The sequence below is a fragment of the Anoplophora glabripennis genome, unplaced genomic scaffold, assembly GCF_000390285.2.
Source record: "Anoplophora glabripennis isolate ALB-LARVAE unplaced genomic scaffold, Agla_2.0 scaffold446, whole genome shotgun sequence".
NCBI classification, from domain to species: domain Eukaryota; kingdom Metazoa; phylum Arthropoda; class Insecta; order Coleoptera; family Cerambycidae; genus Anoplophora; species Anoplophora glabripennis.
Genome location: NW_019416578.1, coordinates 166696 through 184385, shown reverse-complemented (window position 1 = coordinate 184385; position 17690 = coordinate 166696). Strand labels below are relative to the sequence as shown.

The window sequence follows — 17690 nt, the reverse complement described above, 5'->3', positions numbered from 1 at the left end:
ATTTGTTATAGCCCTCTTAAATATTCATTTTACCTTTTTTTGATTTGGGTGTCTTGCATAGAAAAAACTATTTTTATCAAAAAACGAGAACAATGTCTTAGAGGATTTTTTGAAATTGTCAAAACCTTGCTTAAATTTTCTGTATGATCGTTAGTTCCCGAGTAATTGATTATTATTAAAGCCAGGAAGGTTATTTTTGCTTCGAACAACAAGAATTCAATGACAAATCATCATACAAAGGTCTTAAACAGCTTGAATTAAAGAGGATGAATCAAACTAAAAGAGCTGACACTAGGATTGCCTAAAAAAAAATTATTGTAGCTCGTGGGAAAGGGGAGCAAAAATGTTATAATTTTTTTCCCGCCGGATTTCTGTGAAAATCATATAAAAATTTTGGATTTTATTTTTATCCTTTAATTTTTGTGACTAGTGACTAGTTTATTACGCAGCATTTCCATTCAAGCGGAAAACGGGAATGATTTAGACAGAATTCCAATATGTTTGAATTATTTTCAGTAGCTGTATTTTTTCTCTATTAATTAGCGAAAAATAATCATCTATTTTATGATGTTCGAACAACAAATGACAATATTAAAAAGAGTAACTTTACCAAGAATCACCTACATAAAAGTTGCAAAATTTAAGTACATTTCTGGTCTTCCTGTTGTAGTGGTTCTATTTGTGTAAGCTATTTTACTGCGAAACCCCAGTCTGAGCGCTGCTTGTGAATAGCAGCATGTAGACCTGCGTTAAATTTACGGCGAGTGCTGACAAAGTGCAGCCACAGCATCTCCTTTACACGCAGAAAGGAATCACTCGACGCCTTGAATATTTAACTTGGTTGAAAGGTGTTTAAAGGAGCAAAGAGAAGACCTGTAACGCCTAAAAGGGCTGAAATTGAGGGAGAAATTCTAGGAAACGTCAAAAATGATCGATTTATGATTGTACCGATCAAAGCCGTGTACGCATCGAATGGACGGCGATGACTTAGAACAATGTTTGAAAAAGTACCGAGACCATAATAGTTGGAAAATATTCTGTGTCGTTATGTTGCAAATTCCATGAAAGCGATTTTTGGTGAAGTTACCCGATTATGTGTTCTACATCGTGTCTGTCCCGACTTTGACAACGCCCCGTACGTTTTTAATCTTCAGTTCCCAGTTAATTTTCGGTCAATTTCAGGGTCGCAACCCGCTTCACGAGCTGTGCAAGTACGGCAAAGAAAACGCCGCCGCCATCTGCGACCTGTTCTTGGAGTGTATGCCGAATTATCCGATCAACAACCTGGATATCATGGTCGGTATTTTTACGTCGGCAAGAAAAAACAAAGGAAACGTTACCGATTTTTTTTTTATTTCCAGGGAAATTCTCCGCTCCTCCTAGCTTACATGAAAGGCAACGGGAATCTGTGTCGCGCTTTGGTTAAAGCGAACGCTTGCCTCGCTTCCGAGAACAACGAGAGGGTGACGATATTCAACTATCAGGTACACTTACTATCAGTGACATCAAATTATACCGACAAAAAAACAATCACCGTAATTGCCCGGATCGGATAAAAAACCATCACCATCAACCACTTTGTGCCATTATTCTTGAGAGTAGACTTACCGCCAACGTTTTGTGTATATCGTTTTCAGGTCCCGAGCAAGCAGCTGCTGAACCGCCTGCTCGACCAGCTGTCCCAGCCCGCCACCTGGACCAACACGGATGCGTGCCAGGAGTGCGGCAAGAACTTCTCGATAACCGTAAGGACGCACCATTGCCGCCACTGCGGCAGGGCGTTGTGCAGCAAGTGCTCGGACCAGGAGGTGCCGATCGTCAAGTTCGGCGAGAACAAGCCCGTCAGGGTGTGCAGGGTCTGCTTCGACGTCCTCAAGACCGGGGCCAGTTAGGGAACGCCTTCGTAGGTTACGTCCGAGGAGGGGGGGGAAGTTTGTTTTTCGGCTTTAAGGCGTCCCGCGGACTTTTTATGAAAATTGCCCACCAAAGCATTCGAAATCGGTTATTTTTTTAAGAAGATCTCGTTTAAGTTGGCGGAGCGTTTGTTTTGGCGTTCGTTTGTTTCGTTGGTCTTCGAAATTGTCAAGAAGGCGAAGGAGAGCATTTGTCTGCTGTTTCTGTCATTTTTTCAGCGGTCCGAGTCGCAATTTATTAATCAAAGTCTTAAAACTGGGGATTTTTCTCGTCTGCTTCGCTTACACTACATTCCTCTTGTTTTGCATTGTTAAAAAAAAAGGAAAAACTGTACGGGGTGTGACAAATTCCGTCACCGACTGAAGAATTTCAAATTTTTTACTTTATATACACAGTGGTCAATTTTATGGTGTACATCTAGCATCTCCTAAACTAGGATGATATTTTCATGCGGTTGAAATTATGAAAACAATTTGAAGTGAGTCGTTCCTGAAACATCCTGAAAAAAACTTAAAATTTGACTCCAAAATCTTTTTATTACTGAAAACAATGGAAATATTTTCAAAAAACTGAAAATTTAACTTTTTCTCCCACATTTTCTTTTAATACTAAAAATAATTGAATTAAATTTGGTAACGTATGTAAGTCAACGTGCTCTTTCTGTCAGATGTCAAAATTTTCATTTGTTTCTCATGACAACTAAGATTACTTTAAATTAATTATGAAATCGGCATTTCTTGACCCTTAATGACGTCAGTTGACCCAAATATGGTGCATCGTTGGATTCACCTCGTCTAAATGCACAGAGATTCAATATATTGCTGTTGGCTATGAAAATATGAGATTCTAGTAGGCCTAAACTGAAAATAAGAGGAATAATTCCCAAAATATTCTCAAAAAACTGAAAAATTAACTTTTTCTCCCACATTTTCTTTTCATATTAAAAATAACAAAATTAAATTTGGTAACTTATATAAATCGATGTGGTCTTTTTATCAGATGTCAGAATTTTCATTTTGTTTCTCATGGCAACTAAGATTCCTTTAAATTAATTATGAAATCGGCATTTTTTGACCCTTAATGATGTCAGTTGACCCAAGTATGGTACATCGTTGGACTCTTCACTTTACAGCTCATGTAATAGCACAAAAATCCAATATGGCACCCAAATGGGAAAAATTTTTTAACTCTGACAGATGGAGTATGTAAATTTATGTGCACACACACCAAAAGTCGCCGATTTTCAGGCCATCAAAAATTACGAAAACAAATTGAAGTGAAGTGGAATAATTCCCAAAATATTCTCAAAAAACTGAAATCTTAACTTTTTCTCCCGCATTTTCATTTAATACTAAAAATAATTGAATTAAATTTGGTAGTGTACGTAAATCAATGTGCTCTTTCTGTCGCATGTCAAAATTTTCATTTGTTTCTCATGGCAATTAAGATTACTTTAAATTAATTATGAAATCGTTATTTTTTGACCCTTAATGACGTCAGTTGACCCAAGTGTGGTGCATCGTTGGACTCGTCTCGTCTAAATGCACAGAGATTCAATATATTGTTGTTGATTATGAAAACATAAGAATTTAGTAGGCCCAAATTGAAAATAAGGAGAATAATTCCCAAAATATTCTCAAAAAACTGAAAACTTAACTTTTTCTCCCACATTTTCTTTTAATACTAAAAATAACTGAACTAAATCTGGTAACGTACATAAGTCAATGTGCTCTTTCTGTCGGATGTCAAAATTTTTAATTTGTTTTTCATGGCAACTAAATTTACTTTAAATAATTATGAAATTGGCATTTTTTGACCCTTAATAACGTCGGTTGACCCAGGTATGGCACATCATTGGACTCGTAGCTTTATGCCTCGTCTAACTGCACAAAAATTCAATATGGCGCCCACATAACAAGTAATCGATGAAATTATGAGAATCTAGCAAGCCTGGAAAGATTCTAACGATGGACACCATAAAGATGACCACTCTGTACATTTTTGCTCTTTTCAACCTATTTTTGACCTGATGTTAATTTTTTCAAGTCTTTTGGGCCCACCCTGTATAAGCTTGTATCTTGAAAGTTATACGAGGGCTAAATAAAAATCCTTAGAAAACCTGTCGGATTTTCAGGGTACAAGCGAACGGTTTCTTTTTATTTTTAATCTTAAGAAAATATTTCGTCTCCTAAGGCGTTTTTCCACTTTATTTTGTTGCATGCTTTAAGTATATGTTATCGTATTTTAATACTACTATATTTTTATTAATACATGTTTATATTGTGTAATCGGCAAATTTTATTGCAAATTTCATAGACTTATATTTATTTGTTAACCCAATAAACATTTATACAGCCTCGTTTTATTTCGATTTCGTTTCATTCGTTTACTAGACATCGTCATAACAGTCACTTTCGGAACCGCTTGCAACCGGACGAGAGCGTTAGGTTGGAAGCCGTAACTTACCGTACTGCAATACAAACTTTAGGCATAAAAATTGGTACTAATCTAATCTTACTTACTATACTGAAAAATTAAAGGATTGTGACGATATACACGTTAATTTCAAAAAGAAATTGCAGTACAATTATTAAAAGTAGGTAAGTAGGTGTTTTAATTTATAAAACATACATTTTTCAAAGCAAATACCGTAAGTGACTCCCAGTGAATGAAGTATGATTAGTAATGAAAAAGGTGCTACGATCGTAGCACAAATCTTTAAGCGATAGATGTAGAAATTTCACTCCTGACGACTGCTCCAAAACGTTGTCAGGTAGGTCACCTTTTTCATATTTTAACTTCTATAGCACTACTATTCAGCGGCCAAATACCTTTACGCTGCCCTAAACTCACTTTTAACTGTGGTTTTATCATTTACCTTATTTACTCTACTATGAAAGGAAAGCAACAAACAATTTAAGCAGAACAATAACTGAAGCAATAATAGTTTCGTTATGAAATGTTCATTGCGCTTTTGTTATTGAAAAACCGAGTAAACTTGAAAACTCGATGGTTTTCAAATTTCAATTCTAGGTTATGTAGCGCAATATACGGCGGTAAATTCAAATATATTTCATAAATTTCTATTAAAAACTCACCTTATTTGCAACGTATTATCCATCCATTTAAAGATTTATGTTTCATTTCACTACTGAATTTATAGTTTATAAGTTCCTCCAAGGAAACTAACTTTTCATGATACTAAATGTTTTATTTCTATTTCAAGCTTATAATACATAAATTTGGTGCCTTCTCAAAATTACTACCCTTACGTTCTCCTAAATCTGCCTAGCCTTCTCACTTGATACATAGTTTTAATTGCGAAAAGAACCACTCGCCGCAGTCGAAAATGAGAAAATTGAAACTTCCACTTTAAATATTTATTACATTCTAAGAACACAATGACACCATTTGTATAATAAACCTACGCAACTATCCAAGTTATTACGAGTTACTTCAGTTTGCTGAAGAGATCTTTGGTGACGCAGTGGTCGAGGGCGTGCAGGAAATCGAACAACTCCTCGGTACAAGTCTCAGTGGTACGTGACTTAGATCTGACCCTCTCGTTGCACGCCTCGTATTTTTCAGCTAAATGCTTGCAGTGATCCGTTTCCCTGCATTGATCCTACAACAAATACACTTTTTGAGACAAGCCCCTGCGAAAGTGAGGTTATGGATTTACTCTGAGGATTTGTTGTGGGTCCTGTAATTCTTCCTCCTCGGCTTCCTCTTGGGCTTTCACCGTCAACAATTTGGGGAAGGTTCTGTCGAAAAACATTTTTTATACGGAGTTAAAAAGTACTGCGCGATAATTGACTTTACGTAATTCTCTAGGTTTCATACAGGGGTGTCCAAACCAAAGCACGTCTGGTCGGTTGTGATTGGTGAATACCGATTACGTGTTGGTCAAATCACTTTGGTATTAAAATAAAATATAAAATTATTCTAATCTTTTAGATTGCTTGCTGTTGTAAAATTAGCGTATTATAATTTACGAAGTATGCTTGAGGTGTGGTTTGGATATTTGTTGAAGTTACTTGGGGGCATTTCTTCAATGAATTGTAAGATTTGATTTGACGGGCCCAGTAGCTTTTTGACATAAACGGAGGTTAGGAGTTTTTGTGCATCTCGTTCTATAATATTTACGTGAAATCGCGTGTTTTTCGAGTATTTAAAACAATTCCTGAATTAGAAATTGATGGTATATCCTTCGTTAACACAACCTCTATAATCATCACGGCTACAATATCATGCCCGCCTTTTTTATATTCGACCCCAGTTGATTCCTGAGTGTTTATATTATTTATTTACTAGATTTAAGAGTCGTACCGTTTAATTCGCCTACTAGGGTAAGTATTTGGTCGCAAATCGAGTGGTATCAGTGGTGTAATTTATCTTTTCCTTTTTGTCTCGTAGAATTATGAACGGAACCACGATGGATCGTCATGGTCAGACTAATCCCAAGGCACCGAAGAATTACAAGCTTCTCGTGGATCCTTTTCTGGTTAAAGGGGCCGCCAAGCTGTACAGATATGACGGGGTGGTGCTGAACGATTCGTCGTACCCTCCGGTTATTCCCAGAGACCCGAGGTCGCATCTAACACGGATTTGGACCAGACTGGAAACATTGGACCTACCTGTCCCTAGGTATGTATACAAATTCGTTATTTCCTACATGAACGCGCTGAAATATATGCAAATCAAAGTAAACAACGTTTATAACTCGAATATACATCAAGGTTCGTTGGTTATTCAAATTTTGACCAACACAATTACAAAAATGTCTCACAGAGGCTCCAATTTGGAAAAAAATTGCTTATTGCAAACCAAAATATTTGTCTTCTGCCGTAATGATAGCTTTTTACGAATATTTTATGTTTAGTGTAAAAACACTTTTCGGGAGGAATTTCTCGTGATATTTCTAGCACGGATTAATAAACATTTCTCATTTATCACAATTTTGGAAAATTCCGTAAGTTTTGACGTTCTTTACTGGCATTTTATCACAAAATGCTACCTTTTGTTTTCAATTTGCCTGACATAACCTCAATTTCTGAACTTGTAAAAAAGTCTTGGTCTGTGTCTGAATTTTGACTTTGAACACTGAATAATATCGTTTTGAGCCCTGCCAGGTTGTTATTTTGCAGCTGTTTGTAAAGAAACGTAAATTTTTTGTCGTATTTTCGTCAGTTGTGAAATGACGAGTTTTCTAGAAAATCGTGCGAAAGTAACGTTTTCCTCCAATTGATGGAAAATAAACAGAAAGTCCCGACAGTTCGGATCGATTTTCGTGTGAATTCAAAATAAAACTAGTTGTATTGAAATTTTTTTGACAAAAAGTGTTAACCTAACCTCAAATATTAATATTACGATCTTATTTGTAATCTAACTTTGTTAACGATGTTTTTTCGCTGTAAAAAGAGTCAATCAGTGATATAAATTGTTGTTTTTCACCTTAATTGATATTTTTTTAACCGAATTAGAGGCAAGCTCATTTCATTTAAAACGTCAACTTATTCTAAAAAAGTAGGATATTCGAGGGAGGAGCATAGATTCGATCGGATCGCGTTGAAACTGATTGTAAATTAATTTCGCTTTCTGTGAAAAAAATTGGACATATTTGCGAAATAAATATAATATTTACTTTCTAGTGGACTGAAATGGTTATACTTTATTGTTTGAGTGATTAAATATTTTATTTACGAGCAAATTTTTATGAGCCAAAGAATTAGGAAAAAAAGAGGGAGTATTCATTTATTCAAGTATGGTTTAAATTCAAAAGTTTAATTTCGGATTTGTAAAAGTGTACAATTAATCCTATTTTACTTAATTTCGAAGCATATACACTACTAGAAAAAATTAAAGGAACAAAGAATTTGCATGAATTTTTTAGTGATAATCGAAAGGCTGTATCTCAGTGAAACATGGTCGTATCGAGATAATAAAAAAATTATTTTGAAGCTTTAAGTCTCTGTTTTCATGATCTTTAGACAAAAGATGTTTTCGAGCTACGGTTATCGAGCAATTAAAACAAATACCTTGGAAAATATTTTCCAACAATTTTTTAGGACTCCGGAAACTCAATAAAGCGGTCAGTTAGCTTATTTATTAAGTTTTAATTTCATTTTGATTTACGATATTTTGTTTGAAGTTAACTTACGTTTCAAAGAAGTTTCTTTTAAAACTACTCTCGTGGAAAAAAATATTTAAACAAAAGTTTTTTCAAAACATCTTTTTTTTTTCAGTAAAAAAAAAATTAAACAGAATTTCGTAAACTTACTTAAATTTTTTTAAATTTTATATCATGGTCAGGCAGGAAGTCGCTCGTTTAGTGACTGTAGCTCAAGAAAATTGTTTGTCTAAAGATCTTGAAACTGCAATCTTAAAGCTTCAAAATTCTTTTTTTATTATCTCGATAATCTTCGAAAGTCACTAAAAAATTCATGAAAATATTTTGTTCGTTTTAACTTTTTCAAATAGTATATTTGTGGCATTTCACGAATAGTTCTTTTTTGGATATTTTGCTATACTTCTAGTTATGAAAGAAATAAAAATAGTATTTTTTTGGAGCCACAGCATTGAAATCTCGGTTATTTTAAGAGATACAAGGGCAAAGCTACCGAATTTGATGACGAATAACTTATCTTTTACATTTTGAAGTTATAGAAAAACCGAATATTTAGATTTTTGTTCTTATTTATTTAATCGAATACTTTTTTTCAAATAAAAATATGCAGCAGTATTAGTCGTTGTTATCCCCAAATGACCACAAGAATTGACATGCAACTTTTGTGTGACAAAATACTGTTTTGTCAAAATGTCGCTTCGTTCTAGATTCAAGATAGATCTGAACTACGTGGGCGAGCCCCCCTCCATAGAGGTGACCATCTTCCACCTGAACGACAACATCGACAAACAATTCCTCCGGGACATGGTACAGAAGTTCGGCGTCATCGAAGAGCTATTCATATACTACCACCCGTCGACGAACAAGCATCTCGGCATCGGCAGAGCGGTCTTCGAGTCAATCAAGGGTGCCAAGGCGTGCGTAGAGAAACTGAACCAGACCAGCGTCATGGGCAAGATCCTCGAGGTGTTCCTCGACCCGTTCGGCGAGCAGTGCAAGAAGAAATTCGAGGAGTTCACGACGGAGAAGAAACCGCCGCCCCCCGCCGCTGCTCCGGCCGCCGAGACCTCGCCCAAGGCCGAAGAGAAGGCTAAGAGTAATGAGGACAAGCCGTACGACCCAGCAGACAACGATTTCGACGAGCGGGACTCGTACAAGGCGAAGGAGAAGACCAAGGAGCTGGAGGAGTACGAGGCGACCAAGAAGGCCAGGGAGAGGGAGAGAGAACGGGAACGTGAGAGGGACAGGGAGAGGGAACGGGATAGGGAGCGGTACAGCAGCAGGAGTTACAGGAACGACTTCGCGACGCCCAGCAGTACAGATATGGGTTACGGGACGGCGCCGAGCGATTTCTCCGCTAGTTTTGGATCGGCCGGCACGACCCCTTTAGCGTAAGTTTCAGTTTGTTGATGTTTTTATTTATATAGGGTGTTCTGAGATTAGTCTGTAATATATAACTTCTTATTCGGTACTTGATGGTCAGGATAAAATGGCAAAGACAATTATTTTAAAACAAATTAGTGTGAAAAATGTCATTTTTTTATTAAACAAAATGTTACGTCACCAATCCGTACAAAAGTTATCTGTTTTACGAAATTATTTTCCAATTATTTTAAAAAGGTAACAAATGGCAACGCTGATAGTGCAATGATACGGCTTACCATACTAATTCCAGTTTAAACTTGAACTTAAACAGTTTTGAGCCCATGAGTAATAAATAAATACATTTTTTACCAACATTAATGCTATTTAATGACGAATCTGGACGCAGACATGTCAGTTCTTATGCGGAACGCTCCGTACATTATTAAATAACAGTAGGACATGTATTATAAAAATTTTCCAAATTTGTCCAGTTACGAGTACCACAGCCACAGCATAGCCGCCCTCTCGGGTCAGTACCCGTACGCCACGCCGACCTACCACCCGATGAGCGCTCCCCCCGTTTGGCCCATAGCGACGCCACAGTGGCCCGCCGAGAGCTGGGACAGGTCGCCGGCCAGCCTGGCGCCGCCGCCTAAATGGCCGGAGGAGAAACACTCCCACAAGAGCAAAGATAAAGAGTGGAGGGAACGGGAGAGAGACCGCGAGCGCGACAAGGAGAGAGACAGGGACCGGGACAGGGACAGGAAGAGGAGCGGCGGCGGCGGGTCCAGCAGTAAGAGCAGGAAGGAGAAGGACCGCGACAAGGATAAGGTTAGTTTTTTTCTTTTAGGAATTCGTTTTGATTTATTAAAAAAATTAAGGTTGTTCTCGGGCTAGGCACTGTGGGGGCGCACCGGCTATCGCAGCATTAATGTTGATTTTGTTCTTGTTGTTGTTTCTATTATGACGATGGGCTCCCTTGAATGACGGTTAAATAAAATATATTTTTTTTACCAGGTCAACTCTCAAACGACAGAGGAAGAAAACAAGCCGCTGGACCTGGACACCAGGATAGCCCTGCTGCTGAAAGAAAAGGGCTCAGGGGGCATGGCGCCGCCGTTCCTCGCCCTCGGCGTCGACTCGGACGACGAATCAAAATCCTCGGAAAAGTTGTCGAAGCACCTGCCCATACCCACTTCCCTGGACAGCGACGACGACGATCGCTCCAGCATTTCACTGAGCGACATGCCGATCAACCCCCCGGCCCCCGACCTGGACATCGACATCGCCAAGGACGACGAGAGTTTTCCGCTGTCGGTGCCACCGTCTCCGTTCCTGTCCAAGGACGTTTATCTGGAGTGCCATCGCCTCGCTTTGGAACAGGTAGATGACGATTTTTCGTAATAAAAATTCTTTCAAGGTGAAAACTGTGAAAAGCAATGTCGTAGAAATTTATAACGGTGAGAAAATGCCGGGGAATACATCAAAATTTTTTAGGAAAATCAGGATTTAAAAAAAAATGCTCGTTTTGTGGTTTTCAGGCTGTCGTGGCCAGGCAACGGGAAGCCCTAGAGACGACGGCCCTGCTGAAGAAGGCCCACATAGAGATGAACAAGATCGGCAGCGACATCTCCTCGAGCGAGGACGAATTACTTACGGGCGAGGGCATCCAGAACAACTACAGCCCCATAGAGAGGATGGAATTGAAGAACGAGTTCAAGATGGAGAAGGACGACGACCGGATGAGCCTGTCGTCGTTGAGCAGCAACGACACGAAGATCGAGGAGGTGAAGCCGGATCCGCCGCCGCCGCCATTGCCCCCGAACCCGCCCTCGGGGGTCCCGCCTCCCATGCCGCCGATACCCGGCGTGTATCCGGCGCAGTACCCGGGGATCCCACACTATCCCGGTGAGTGGAAAATTTTAATTACTTTGTAATTTCTGTTTGATATTGTCGTTGGTTAACTAAAATCGTATTTTTATCTTTTGCGCAGCGTTATTGGGGACAGGTAAAATATATCATGGAATGTTTTTGTTTTCGTAATGCCGTTAATTGATTTTTTTTTTCTTTTCAAGCTATGCTTCAGGCAGCTCTAAGAGGTAAAAATTAAAAAAAAAATAGTTATTTTTCATGCAATTGTAACACTTTTTCCACTGTTGTAAATTTTGTCCACTGGGTGAAAAAATCGAAACAAATCTGCCATGGTTTCATTACTTGAGTTCTATTCTATTCTATTGATGGTGCGTATATCACCGAAGTCTTGGATTAGTCGCGAATCACCCTAAATATGTATAATAAAGCAATATTTATGCTGTTATTACATAACATATTTTAAATTTAGTTGATCCATCAGTTTTTTTTGTTTTGTTACAATTGACGCTTACACTTGTTACAATTGACACAAACCATTTTATTTACATGCTAAAGAAACAAGTAAAATCGGAATGTTATATCACTTGGTTTTTGTTTTTTATTGTGTCTTAGGAACAAAGACAAACAAATGGTCCGTGGTGTAAATTGTAACAATATCTAGAGCAATATTTATATTCTTATTACACGACAAATACTAAATTTATGCTGATTCTTCAGTTTTTTTTGTTTTGTTACAATTGACGCTTGTACATGTTACAATTGAAACCGACACAAACCATTTTATTTACATGCTGAAGAAACAAGTAAAATCAGAATGATTTATATCAATTGTTTCTTTTTATTTTATTATCCCTTAGGAACATATCAGACTAAAACAGATGGTCCTTGGTGTAAATTGTAACAATACCTAGAGCAATATTTATATTATTACACGACAAATAATAAATTTATGCTGATCTTTCAATTTTTTTGTTTTGTCACAATTATTGACGCTTACACTTGTTACAATTGATACCAACACAAACCATTTTATTCACATGCTGAAGAAACAAGTAAAATCAGAATGATGATATCAATTGTTTCTTTTTTTATTGTCCTTTAGGAACAAATCTGACTAAAACAGATGGTCTGTGGTGTAAATTGTAATCTAGAGCAATATTTGTATTCTTATTACATGACAAATAATAAATTTATGCCGATCCTTCAGTTTTTTTTGTATTGTTACAATTGACGCTTATACATGTTACAATCGAAACCGACACAAGCCATTTTATTTACATGCTGAAGAAACAAGTAAAATGAGAATGATTATATCAATTGTTTCTTTTTTTTTATTGTCCCTTAGGAACAAATCAGATTAAAACAGATGGTCCGTGGTGTAAATTGTAACAATACCTAAAGTATTATATTTTATAATATTTATATTCTTATTACATGACAAATACTAAATTTGTGCTGATCCATCAGTGTTTTGTTTTTTTACAATGGACACTGACATATATGTTACAATTGACAGCGACACAGACCATTTTGTTTCGTCTGATACATGCTCATATCGATTCTTTCAATTTTGTTTGTTTCTGAGAAATGAATTCGACTAAAAAATTGTAACAAATAGATCACTGTCAATTGTAACAAATATATCACTATCGATTGTAACAAATATATTACTATCAATTGTAACAAATATATCACTGCCAATTGTAACAAATATATTACTATCAATTGTAACAAATTAAAAAACTGGTGGATCATTAATCTCTAAATTGGTTACCATTTCAATGAGGAACAAAAGAAATTATTTAAAGTGTTGTGATTTTTCGGGTTTTTTGCTGCGACTTATCTGCATAATTGTTTCCAACTTAGCTTTAGCTAAGAATCTTTGACCTATTCTTATTCTCTCATTAAGTATAGAGGAATTTGTTGAATATGCTCATCTGGCGTGATTTTTACCACACTTTTGAATTTGTATATGGTTGTAAATAGCGTTTGTTGTAATGGTTATTTGTTTACTCCCGTTGTATATCATTTCTTTAAACCTAGTGCTGTTTTTTTCTAATACAGATATTTTAAAAATAAGATGTTACCAGATTTTCTCTTTACTTTTTACAGCCTGTTAAGATGGTAGTTGAAGTGTTACAATCGACATCGGTCAGATGTCATTTGTAAAGATGAAATTATTATTATTTTTTTTTGAGAAAAGCGTTTTCATTCAGTTAAATCCAAGTTAAGTTTAGATTTGGTAGGCTCATACTAATATCCTTCTGTGGCATTATGATATAACTATTGTGAGGTTAGGTTTCTTATAGTGTATGCCTTGGATCACAATGTCAAAGGTCATATAACACAAAAACATTTATTTTTGTTGAAAATTCACCGTTTTTTGAGAGATACTCAATTGATTGTCACAAAGTCTGTCAAACTTCTGTCCTTAATATAACAGAGTGTTAGCAAACCAATTGGCCATTCTGCAAGAGTCACTTCTTTGAATGAAAATAAATCACTTCAGAGGAATGAATTATTTTTTTCTGTTTCTGAAGGTTTTTGCACAGGATTGCATTTTCTTGAAAACAAATCATGTTTTTTTGTTTTGATGTCACCCTCGAAATTTTTTGCACAACACCCTGTATAAAGATATAAACCTTTACTGCACGATCAAAAACTTCTCAGGATACCCCGGACCGCAGTATGCCGCCTACCCGACCACCCCCTTCGCCTACAGCCACCAGGACTGGCGGCAGGCCTACCCGTACGGCCAGCACATGTACCTCCCCCACCCCCAGTACCCCCAATTCCCGACGCTCCACCCCGCCGCCCAGCCCTATATATCCTACCAGATGCCCCAGAAGCGGCCCGAGGACGATAAAGACGACCCCCACGCCGTCACCATCAACTCGGTGGTGCAGCAAGTGACGCAGGAGCTCAAGAACATCCTCAAGAGGGACTTCAACAAGAAGATGGTGGAGAACACGGCGTTCAAGAAGTTTGAGGACTGGTGGGAGGAGGAGAGCTGCAAGGAGAACAAGGCGAAGGACCGCGAGGACCTCGCCGACAAGCAGGTCGTACCGAAGGACAACATCAACATATTGTTGGAGTCGAACCGCGAGAACCTATACAGCAACATCAACCTGGACACGATAGGGCTCGGCCTAGGCTTACGGGCTTCCTTACCAAAGATGCCGAGCTTCAGGCGGAAGAAGATCCCATCGCCCGTGCCGGAAGACGAGGACGACACGCAGAAAGTGTCGGATAGCGAGGAAATTGTGCAGGATTACGACTCGGACGCTACCAGGACGTCGCAGAGGGCGAGGAAGAGCTCGACGAGCAGCAGCAGTTCCTCGTCGAGTTCCTTCACTTCGGATTCGGACACGGACAGCTCGGACGAGAGCTCTTCGGATTCCGAGACGGAGGTGAAGCAGATCAACAGGCGCAGCGTCAGTCCTGAGGGGAAGAAGAAGGCCGCAGTGGAACCCGAGGCCGTCTCGATGGACATGTTCGAGTCGCCCCTGCGGGACGGCATCGAGGCTAGGAATAAGACGCCGGAACCCATGCAGGTACGTTGCGGAAGCTTTAATTTTATCAATGACACTGTTCCGATTTCTGTAATTTCAGATCGACACCGACGACTTGACCCCAAAACAACAACCAGCCCCCAAACCGCTACCCACCGACCTGTTCGACAGCGACAGCGACCTGAGCGACACGGAACGGCTCATCCTCGAACGCCGACGGCTCAACACGGAGTACATGGAACAAATAGAGAAGGAGAGGGAGGAACGCGCCCCCAAACGGGTCGAGGAGGAGAAGGAGACCCTCAGCGAGACCTCCTCGCCCGAGAAAGCCCGTCGGGAACCAGACGAGAAATCCAAAGACGTCATGGAGAAGACCCTGGAGGAACTGGAGGCGGAACGGGACGCACTGCTCCAAGCGGTGCGGAATCCGGAGCCGCCCTCGTTCATGGAAGTGGACGAGGAAGCGGATAAGACGGCGACAGACGTCCAGCAAGGGCTCTCTAAGGTTAAGGCGCACGTCGATTCGGACGAGGAGAACCTGGAGGCGAGGCGGGCGAAGAAGGAGAGGAACGGAACGGAGATCAACGGGGACGTGGAGCTGGCCAAGAGGCTGTCGGAGAGCTCGGCGGGCGACGGCAGCCCCTGCGGACAGGTTAGTGATGGTTTCGGTTGTAATACGATTTTTTTTACAGGTTTTTTTTATGTATTTTCGCCGTATGTTGAACATGTTATTTATTTAAGTAAGTACGTATTTCCACGATATTTAAGAAAATCACCTAAAGTTTTTGAAACTCCCCCTCAATTATTAACTTTGAATGAAATTGCCGTTTTTTTTGGTTGTTTGCCGAAAAATCCAATTATGTCATATATTCGTGCATGGAAAACGCATCGCAACTACTGCCGATCTATAATTTGCGGAGAGATCACAGTTTGGGAAACGTTAAAAACGACAGAAAACGAAACGACTGAATATCGTCGATACCGATTACCGCAGGCAGAAACTTTGTAAATTATGTTGTCCAGGTGGCGATCGAGCATTCGTACTGCCTGCTGCGGCCTGAAAAGGAGAACCTGGAGGTCGCGGCGGACGCCCTCCAGGCGAAGCAGATCGTGCATGACCATGGGTACACGCGGGAGGAGAAGGTGGAGAAAGCGAAGAAGGAGAAGCCGCCGAAGCAGCCCCGGCCGAGGAAGCCCAAAGACCACAAGAAGCTGCAGGAGCTGCAGAACACCCTCGGCTACGAGGATGAGAACGACAGGAGGACGTCGGCGATGCCGTACAACCTGCACAGCACGGTGGTGCACAAGGTGCGGGACCAGATGTCTGAGTTCGGCGTCCTCTACGAGTTCCTGACCAAAGGTGAGTTTTTACCGAATCGAAGCTTGCGGTTATACTTTATTTCGATTCGGTCTCCCCCAGGCATCGACCACGAGGACATACAGTACATAAAGAAGTCGTACGAGGAGATGCTGTCGAACGACACGATGGGCTACTGGCTGAACGACACCCACTGGGTGGACCACTGCCTCACGGATCTCTACTCGACCCCGCCGAAGCGGAGGAAAAAGGACGAGCGGCTGCACGTCACCGGCAGCGCCAGAACCGAAGGCTACTACAAGATCTCGGCGCACGAGAAGTCGCGCTACAAGTACCACCACGCCAAGTCGCACGCCATATCCATGGCCAACGTGTCGGCAGCTACCAAGCAAGGTACGATTTAAAAAATCGAGTCGTTTTGTACGTTTAATCGTGCAACGACGTTTTATTTCCGCAGGGCTATCCAGGGAGGCGAGGTCGAACCAGAGGAGGCTTCTCACTGCTTTCGGCAGCGACACGGACTCCGACCTCCTCAAATTCAACCAGCTCAAGTTCAGGAAGAAGCAGCTGAGGTTCGCCAAGTCCGCCATCCACGACTGGGGGCTGTTCGCCATGGAGCCCATCGCGGCTGACGAAATGGTAAGTTAACTCGGCGACAAAGCATCGCACTGATCTCTTGAAAAGCTCAAATTAAAGAGGAACTTTTTATAAACGCAAATTATTTTTTTTAGGTTATCGAGTATGTGGGCCAGATGGTACGCCACAGCGTGGCGGACCTCCGGGAGCAGAAGTACGAGGCGACGGGCATCGGCAGCTCCTACTTATTCCGGATAGACCTGGAGAACATCATCGACGCGACGAAGTGCGGCAACCTGGCCAGGTTCATCAACCACAGCTGCAACGTAAGTCGTAAAACGATTGTCTCCCGTAACTTCCCTACTAACGATCCGCATTTTTAGCCCAACTGCTACGCCAAGGTGATAACGATCGAGTCGCAGAAGAAAATCGTGATATATTCCAAGCAGAGCATCGGCGTCAACGAGGAGATAACGTACGACTATAAGTTCCCCATCGAGGACGAGAAGATACCGTGTCTGTGCGGCGCGGCGGGATGCCGGGGGACGCTGAACTAAGGGGCGCGGTAGCGATGCGGGTTTCGTCGAGATATCAACCACCGCGGTGTGAGAATTAAGTCGAGGGGCACGTTTTGAGTTTTTTTCGTTGATTTCTGGGTAGACGGAGGGAAGGTTACCGTCGTGCAATATCGGACGGGGGGAGTACGCGTTTACGCGAGGTCGAGGCGGTAGCGATTGTATATAAATGTATCGTGTGACGAGAGCTTCGTGGGGACCGCCGGCAGAGGGACGTTTTATGGAGAAATGCTAGGTTTAAAGGAGATAAGTGTGTATAGTGAGGAATGACACGTGGAATTTTAAATTATGTGTTTTTTATCTGTATATATTATACTTTCTTGTAAATACTAGCGATAGTTGTTAAATATTGTGTTTTTATTTCAAACACTACCGAGTATGAATAAAAATTATGATATGAATTACGAGTTTCTTTTTTTTTCAGGCCTTTC

General features: G+C 40.2%; 3 protein-coding genes across 3 annotated transcripts in view; 2 read left to right on the top strand and 1 right to left on the bottom strand.

Annotated features, from left to right (window-relative positions):
* The window catches only part of LOC108908755 (rabankyrin-5), a 56608-nt gene extending 52331 nt beyond the window's left edge, over positions 1-4277 (top strand). Inside the window, exons 14-16 of the mRNA XM_018712882.1 lie at positions 1183-1296; positions 1362-1484; positions 1638-4277. Of these exons, the coding sequence (XP_018568398.1) occupies positions 1183-1296; positions 1362-1484; positions 1638-1892 (492 nt within the window). The 3' untranslated portion in view covers positions 1893-4277. The remainder of the gene's footprint in view (positions 1-1182; positions 1297-1361; positions 1485-1637) is intronic.
* A 1002-nt stretch (positions 4278-5279) lies between these two features.
* Positions 5280-5774, bottom strand: LOC108908737 (cytochrome b-c1 complex subunit 6, mitochondrial-like). Its single transcript, XM_018712863.1, has 2 exons — positions 5597-5774; positions 5280-5539 (listed from the first exon to the last, which is right to left on the bottom strand). Exons 1-2 carry the CDS (start codon positions 5690-5692, stop codon positions 5366-5368), a joined length of 270 nt encoding a protein of 89 aa, XP_018568379.1. The 5' UTR covers positions 5693-5774; the 3' UTR covers positions 5280-5365.
* A 249-nt stretch (positions 5775-6023) lies between these two features.
* LOC108908760 (histone-lysine N-methyltransferase SETD1) lies at positions 6024-17630 on the top strand. Its single transcript, XM_018712893.1, has 13 exons — positions 6024-6263; positions 6331-6561; positions 8749-9432; positions 9898-10237; positions 10424-10789; positions 10948-11314; positions 13949-14832; positions 14891-15442; positions 15814-16150; positions 16211-16501; positions 16566-16747; positions 16840-17010; positions 17068-17630. The coding sequence occupies exons 2-13, from the start codon at positions 6335-6337 to the stop codon at positions 17239-17241; spliced, it is 4575 nt and encodes a 1524-aa protein (XP_018568409.1). The 5' UTR covers positions 6024-6263; positions 6331-6334; the 3' UTR covers positions 17242-17630.
* Positions 17631-17690: the final 60 nt, after the last annotated feature.